Consider the following 7,627-nt stretch of genomic DNA (forward strand, 5'->3'; position numbering starts at 1 on the left):
GGTGGCGAGGCAAGCGGCGAGGTTGAGAATAGGGGTTTTCCAAAGAATAAGATGCTGGAGATGAAATGCCCGATCTTTAAAATTGGACTACAAGATGATGTAGTCGACTTTTATTGGATATTTGAATATTTTTTTCACTTTCTTAAGTATTTTTACGTATTTATCGCCTTACTTTATAAATTAATTTTGTACTCACTTATAGAATAATGAGGTTCCCAATCATCCGAAGTTGCTTCCTATTTCTCATGTAGTCACTTCATACTTCTCTTTATAAAACACTCATAATAGGCAGATAAACTTAAAAATGTAAATAATTGCAAAGCAATATTTTTTAAGCAAGTGTTAATGTAATAACCGGGCTTTACCCCTTTTCTAATTTTCTCACCTCTCCATCTATTTACCCTCTATACCGCTCTTCCTCGTTTTAGACATTTCAAACGTCCCAAACAACACGCACAATTCCTGAGTGCACGGAACTTAGTAGTTAAGTTAATAGCGTTGCAGTTTTCGGGTTAAATTTTGTGCGGATATAGGTTGTAAACCCTTTTAACTTTAATTTGTGAAGGACGTATTTAATGTTCAAAACAAGTTAATATTTAGAATTACTTGGAACAGAAATCCATTTATGAATGTTTGGCAATGGACTTGAAGACCTGACCAAGATGAGAAAACTCGCGAAAAGAACTTTCAGCTTTTCACTAAACTCTTGTTCCAGTATTGGAGGCCTAGGTTCCCCTCAAGTAACCTTCTCGTATTCTTGTTGCTGATTTGTTTTCTCTCCGAGATAGGGAAGCGCAAAAATTACTGTGCAAAAAGAGATCCAAGCTCTCTTCACAGACCAATCACTCGAATCTTTATCACACGCACGTTACAGAACCGTTTCGCCGGAATTGGAACCGAGTCAATCGGATGTCAAATAAAAAAATTATGCACGATCAAAATTTGGTCGATTTCTACAAAATATCATTTGGAAAAAAATCCCACATAGTGTATATTCCCTTTCAACACCCCACTCATCTACCCAAAATCTGAGTGTCAATTTGGAGCCATAAAGCCACCCACGGTCAGGACTTCCATTTTCCACAAATATGGTTGACATGTCAATTTCAATGAAGACTTGGAAAAGTAAGTCAAGCATGACCAACGATTGACACTTTTGTGGTTCTGCGCTATTTCTTCGTTATCCCCAAGGCGCGCGCTAAACCGATTGGCAAGGGAAAAGACTTTCATCTTGCAAATATATCGTCACTGAGACGGACCCATTCTCCGGAAAACGCGGTACAGCTGTAATAGGAATTGTGCTCGATAGAGGCTTCGGGTGACTGATTTTCCAAATCTATACAAGTATAGTCATCAATCTTGTTAACAATATGCAGACCTGAACCATCTCCCACCTTTCAAAACCCAACCATCCCCTCCCCCAAATCATGGTTTCTTCCTTTATGCTGTCCACCCAGTCTCTTTTAGTGGTCTTCTTCTTCTTCTCAATCTTCTTGGTTGGCACTGCTTCATTTCATGGTGCAGGCGTTTCTGTTTCCTCCACTCCTTTTTCCACTGTCCCCGCGACCGAGAATAAGGATGAAGCTGAGGCTCTCCTGAATTGGAAATCTACTCTTGACAACCAAAGCCAGTCTCTCCTCACTTCATGGCACGGCGACAATCCTTGCGGCTTTACCGGTGTCGCTTGCGACGACTATGGAGCCATCGCCCATCTAAATCTTTCCTATCTCGGTTTGAGAGGAACTCTAGACGGCCTCGACTTCTCGCCCTTAACCGGTGTGGTTAGCTTTGAACTTGCCAACAACTCGATCTATGGCTCCATTCCCTCAAGTATCGGTAACCTTTCCAAACTCAACTCTCTTGATCTTTGCTTCAATGAACTGTCCGGGGACATTCCTCCAAGTTTAGGTATGCTAGAGAGTCTTCATTATTTGCACCTATGTGCGAACAACCTAAGTGGACACATTCCTCGGGAGATTGGACGGTTGGATTCTCTTTTGGAACTTCAGTTATCCGAAAACAAGTTCACCGGTCCTATCCCTGCTTCACTAGGGAACTTGAGCAACCTGATTCATCTTTATCTATGGAAAAATCAACTTTCAGGGCCCATTCCTGCTTCTCTTGGAAAATTAGGCAATTTAACCGAATTAAGCATTTCGCGCAATAATATTTCCGGTTCCATTCCGAGAGAGATAAGTGACTTGAGGAATTTGAAAATTCTTTACATGGGGCAAAATGGACTTTCGGGACCCATACCTTCAGAAATCGGGAGGCTCACTTCTCTTACAGAATTAGAATTTTCGGATAATAATTTGACCGGTCCTATCCCTGCTTCACTAGGGAACTTGAGCAGCCTGATTCATCTTTATCTATGGAAAAATCAACTTTCAGGGCCCATTCCTAGTTCTCTTGGAAAATTAGGCAATTTAATGGAATTCGACCTCTCGCGAAATAACTTTTCTGGTTCCATTCCGAGAGAGATAAGTGATTTGAGGAATTTGAAGTTTCTTTTTTTATGGCAAAATGAACTTTCGGGAGCCATATCTTCAGAAATCGGGAGGCTCACTTCTCTTATTGAGCTTGACATATCAATAAACAAACTCACTGGCTCAATTCCTCGTTCCATCGGAAACTTGACGAGTTTATCTAGTCTTTGCCTCTTCCAAAATGGACTTTCGGGACCTATACCTTCAGAAATCGGGAGGCTCACTTCTCTTACAGAATTAGAATTTGCGGATAATAATTTGACAGGTCCTATCCCTTCTTCACTAGGGAACTTGAGCAGCCTGATTCATCTTTATCTATGGAAAAACCAACTTTCCGGGCCCATTCCTAGTTCTCTTGGAAAATTAGGCAATTTAATGGAATTCGGCCTCTCGCGAAATAACTTTTCTGGTTCCATTCCGAGAGAGATAAGTGATTTGAGGAATTTGAAGTCTCTTTTTTTATGGCAAAATGAACTTTCGGGACCCATACCTTCAGAAATCGGGAGGCTCACTTCTCTTATTGATCTTGACCTATCATCCAACAGTCTCAATGGCTCAATTCCTCGTTCCATCGGAAACTTGACGAGTTTATCTAGTCTTTACCTCTTCCAAAATGGACTTTCGGGACCCATACCTTCAGAAATCGGGAGCCTCACTTCTCTGATTACACTTGACTTATCCGAAAACAAACTCAGCAGCTCAACTCCTCGTTCCATCGGAAACTTGACAAGTTTATCTAGTCTTTACCTCTCTCAAAATGGACTTTCAGGACCGATACCTTCAGAAATCGGGAGGCTCACTTCTCTTAAATATTTATCTTTTTGGGATAATAATTTGACCGGTCCAATCCCTGCATCAATTGGAAGCCTGGCCAATCTAACTCTACTGGACCTTGCCGACAATAAATTCTTTGGTTCATTGCCTTCTGAATTCAATAAGTTAACACGGTTGACTTCTTTGCTGCTATTTAATAATGAACTAGAGGGGGAACTGCCAGAAGATGTATGTCTTGGGAGATCATTGCAATATTTCATCGTCAACAATAATCATTTCACGGGTCCCATCCCCACGAGCCTAGAGAACTGTAGCACATTAATCAGATTGAGGCTTGACGGAAACCAACTTACTGGAAACATAGCAGATGCTTTTGGAATATATCCGCATCTATATTTTATGGACTTGAGCCACAATCATTTGAGAGGCGAACTTTCGTGGAAATGGGAGCATTGTCGTAATTTGACGAGCTTAAGGATATCAAACAACGACCTCTCTGGTGAGATACCCGCAATATTTGGAAGGATGGCTCAATTACAGTTACTGGACCTTTCTTCAAATAATTTAAGTGGAGAGATTCCGAGGGAAATGGGAAGCCTGTCCATGTTGTTCGAGCTCGACCTAAGCAGCAATGCGATCATGGGAAATGTCCCGACTGAGATTGGACTTTTATCCCATCTGGCGCATCTAAACTTAGCATCAAACAATTTGAGCGGATCGATACCGGTGCAGCTAGGCTCATGCAAAAGCTTGTTGACCTTGAACTTGAGCAGGAACAAATTTTGGAGAAGCATTCCTCCAGAGATAGGCAACACACAAGTCCTCGAGGTTCTTGATTTGAGTTATAACATTTTGTCAGAAAATATACCAGGAGAGCTTGCAATACTGAGAAACTTGCAAGTTCTAAATATCTCCCACAATCGCCTGTCCGGTTCCATCCCACATACTTTTGGTGATATGTTGGCCTTGACTTCTATTGATGTATCCTACAATGACCTGGAAGGTCCTCTCCCTAATGTCAAGGCTTTCAATGAGGCTCCATTTGAGGCAATTCAGCATAACAAAGGGCTTTGTGGAAATGTTGTTGGTTTACCGAACTGCAATTCTACCGGGAACATGAAACGTAATAAGCATGCTGGAGCTAGAATCAAGGTTATCCTCATTATCTCGTTCTTGGGGTTTCTCTTTCTCTCTTGCACCTTGATTGTTCTTGTAATCGTCAATCATCGTCAAAGAAGGATTATGAAGAGAGAGAACAATGAGCGGGCAAATGATTTGGATTTCATGAGTATTTTGAGTTATGATGGAAAAGTTTTCTATGATCGAATCGTTGAGGCCACGGAAGGATTTGACTCCAAGTACTACGTGGGTAAAGGATCATATGGAATTGTTTATAAAGTTGAGATATCAGAAGGTCAAACGTTTGCTATCAAGCAAACCTCGTCATCCCAGGAAGATAGTGAGATCATTGATTTGATACCATTTGAAAGGGAAATTCAAGCCTTAACAAATATACGTCACCGTAACATCGTGAAATTTTATGGCTTCTGCTCTCATGCCCAACGCTGTTTTTTGGTGTATGAGTACATGGAAAGAGGAAGCTTGAGGACAGTTTTGAACGATGATGAAAGAGCCAGAGAATTTCAATGGGACAAGAGGATAAATGTGGTCCGAGGAGTTGCGGATGCGTTGTCCTATATGCATCACGAATGTTCACCTCCGTTGTTACATCGAGACTTGACCAGTAACAACATTCTATTGGATCTCGATTATGAGGCTTATGTTTCTGATTTTGGCACTGCAAGATTGTTGAGGCCGGATTCATCAAACTGGACTACTATTGCTGGCACCATCGGCTATATTGCTCCAGGTACTTTGTAATTTTTGCTTCAGTTTCGATGGCATTCTGTGTTATACTTCTAAAATTGAACTTTTACTAGTTTAGTGCAGTTCATTAGTTATTTAATCGTCTTATGGAAATTTATTATACTTATTTAGAGCTTTCAAGTTCAGTATTGATGAAAAAGCTTTTCGATTTTCCTCAAAAGTAAGAATTGGAAAATGAGGAAAACTTCATAATCAATCCATTTTAAGGATATTAATTCGTGTTACCTAGAAGATGCTCGTATTATAAGCATCGAACAAAAATTTTTGAACTTTGCCAAAGCATAAACTCCCATACTCAAATCAGTGTTGTAAGTGTAGATTAAGTAGAAATCTGTAATTGTAATCGTCACACGTCATGCCATGGGAAGTAATGTTGTCAACTTGAATACAACTTATGATCGAGATTAAAAAAAATAGTAAATTCTCCACTTGCAGAGTTGGCTTACTCTACGGTTCCTACCGAAAAGTGTGATGTATATAGTTTTGGAGTCGTTGCATTAGAGACAATCGTGGGAAAGCATCCAGGAGATCATGTCTCACGGGAATGTTCATTGTCCGCTCAAACTAAGTCGATGATGTTGAAGGATGTGTTGGATCAACGTCTCTCGCCTTCTAAACTTGGCCTTCGAGATGAGCAGGACGTGGTCTTGATCGCCAAGCTAGCGTTCGAGTGCTTGCAAGCCGATCCGAGGCTTCGACCGACCATGCGACAAGTCTCACGTGAGCTTTGCTTTCCAGTACCCCTGGATATGCCACTCTCTGCAGTCAGTTTAGAGCAACTTCGCAATCTTAATGTCAAAAAATTTGGAGCATTTTAGGAGATGGTAAGATTTGAAGTTTTCATGTGCTATTGTGTTTGGTTTTCAATTATGGTGACGATCGCCTTTTGAATATCTTTGTAGTTCTCACCAATCTCAACCATGTGATTTTTTATTTTCACTGACGACATAGCTTCTCCATGAACGCTACAGAAATAGTGCGATGTTTATAGTTTCAAATCGTGTCACCAGAAATAATTATGGGAAGACTTCTGGGAAGATCCCATTTCACAGTTATTTCCATCTTTTTGCAGAGTGATCAGGAAGTGAATTTGCAAAATGCAATGGATCAACATCTCTTGCCTTCTTTGATATGAGATGTAAATGAAGTGTAGTTTCTATTGCTTTAAGAGATAATAGTACTAGCAATATATGAACTTTTATCGATGTGTAGTGTCATATTTGAACTTTCAATTGAATCAATTAAATCAATTTTGAGTAATGTTCGCTATCGTCCCAAAACTTCCGGTTGATCCAATTAAATCCCTAATATCTTTTAATATATTTATGTCATCCTTTCATTAATTAATTTAAATGAAATACAGCATGTACACCAATTAGATAAATCTGATGTTTAATGGGGAAAACTATGTGGATTTCTAGCGTGTCATGTTGACTTGAAATTGCAAAACTATAATACTTTATTGTTTTCTTTTGAAGCATAATGAAAAATCCTCCCTCATTCTCCATTAGATACCATTTCGGTTGAAAGCTTAAATAAGAATAAGACCACATTATTCATATTAAGGGTGTGTTTGTTTCACGAAAAACGAATCATTTAGAAAATACTTTTTTAATTATGATCGCTTCTATCGTTTGAAATAATTAGTCAATGAAAAATATTTTTTGTTCGTTTATTTTTGTAAGCGATACCAGTGATCATTTTTAGGAAAATCTTTTCTAAATTATTCGTTTTCGCTAAACAAATGGAGCGTAAGTGAGTGGTTTTGTCCTGGCTTGGAAGCTTTTCTTCGACACTACACAACATGGTTCTATCTTTTTGTTTAAATCAAATATTGCTTAAAAGTGTTAATTTAAAATCTAGTGTTGGTTTTTTATGATCTCGCTTAGAACTAATAGTTTATGGAACGGTTAATACCATGAAAAACTTTAAACTGGTACATCTATGATAAATTTACTCCAAACTAATTTTTTGACCACCAAAAACTCCAAACTGGTATACATGTGACAACTTTACCCTCCGTTAGTTTTCGTTAAATTTTACCGTCAAATTTCTGAGTTGAATAGCACGTGGTAGTTGACGAAAGTACCGGTTTAGGATTTTACCCCTCCGTTTGTCACAGACTTACCAATTTGTGATTTTTCGTGATATTAATCCAATTTAACGGAGGGTAAATTTGTCACAGGTGTACTAGTTTGGAGTTTTTAGTGGTCAAAAAATTAGTTTGAGGTAAATTTATTATAGACCTAACAGTTTGAGATTTTTTATGGTCAAAAAATTAATTTGGAATAAATTTATTACTTATATATCAGTTTGAGATTTTTCGTGATATTAACCCCTTATGGAATTAATATTTGCGCAACCCCAAATCAGTTAGATTTTGCTGGGATCGCTCAACTCCACGCGTGATCTCACCAGGGTCCCTGACCCGTGTCGTGTTGCCTAAGGGCAGCTGCACAGTGGCCACAAGCGACAAAGGT

The 7,627-nt window shown here is 39.2% G+C and overlaps 1 protein-coding gene across 1 annotated transcript; it reads left to right on the forward strand.

Annotated features, from left to right (window-relative positions):
• Window positions 1–1,402: 1,402 nt before the first annotated feature.
• LOC115661302 (probable leucine-rich repeat receptor-like protein kinase At1g35710) lies at window positions 1,403–6,191 on the forward strand. The gene is made up of 2 exons (XM_030583606.2): window positions 1,403–5,130; window positions 5,583–6,191. Exons 1-2 carry the CDS (start codon window positions 1,428–1,430, stop codon window positions 5,963–5,965), a joined length of 4,086 nt encoding a protein of 1,361 aa, XP_030439466.2. The 5' UTR covers window positions 1,403–1,427; the 3' UTR covers window positions 5,966–6,191.
• The last annotated feature ends 1,436 nt before the right edge of the window (window positions 6,192–7,627 follow it).

The sequence above is a fragment of the Syzygium oleosum genome, unplaced genomic scaffold (genome assembly GCF_021117445.2).
Source record: "Syzygium oleosum isolate NSW1041296 unplaced genomic scaffold, Sole_v2.1 Sole_v2.09, whole genome shotgun sequence".
Classification (NCBI taxonomy): Eukaryota; Viridiplantae; Streptophyta; class Magnoliopsida; order Myrtales; family Myrtaceae; genus Syzygium; species Syzygium oleosum.

What these genes read in the sequence shown, in the direction of transcription:
- LOC115661302 (XM_030583606.2), top strand. Translation starts at nt 1,428, where the DNA reads ATGGTTTCTTCCTTTATGCTGTCCACCCAGTCTCTTTTAGTGGTCTTC. An exon ending in CATCGGCTATATTGCTCCAG is followed by an intron (nt 5,131 to 5,582) that starts GTACTTTGTAAT and finishes CTCCACTTGCAG; the next exon opens with AGTTGGCTTACTCTACGGTT.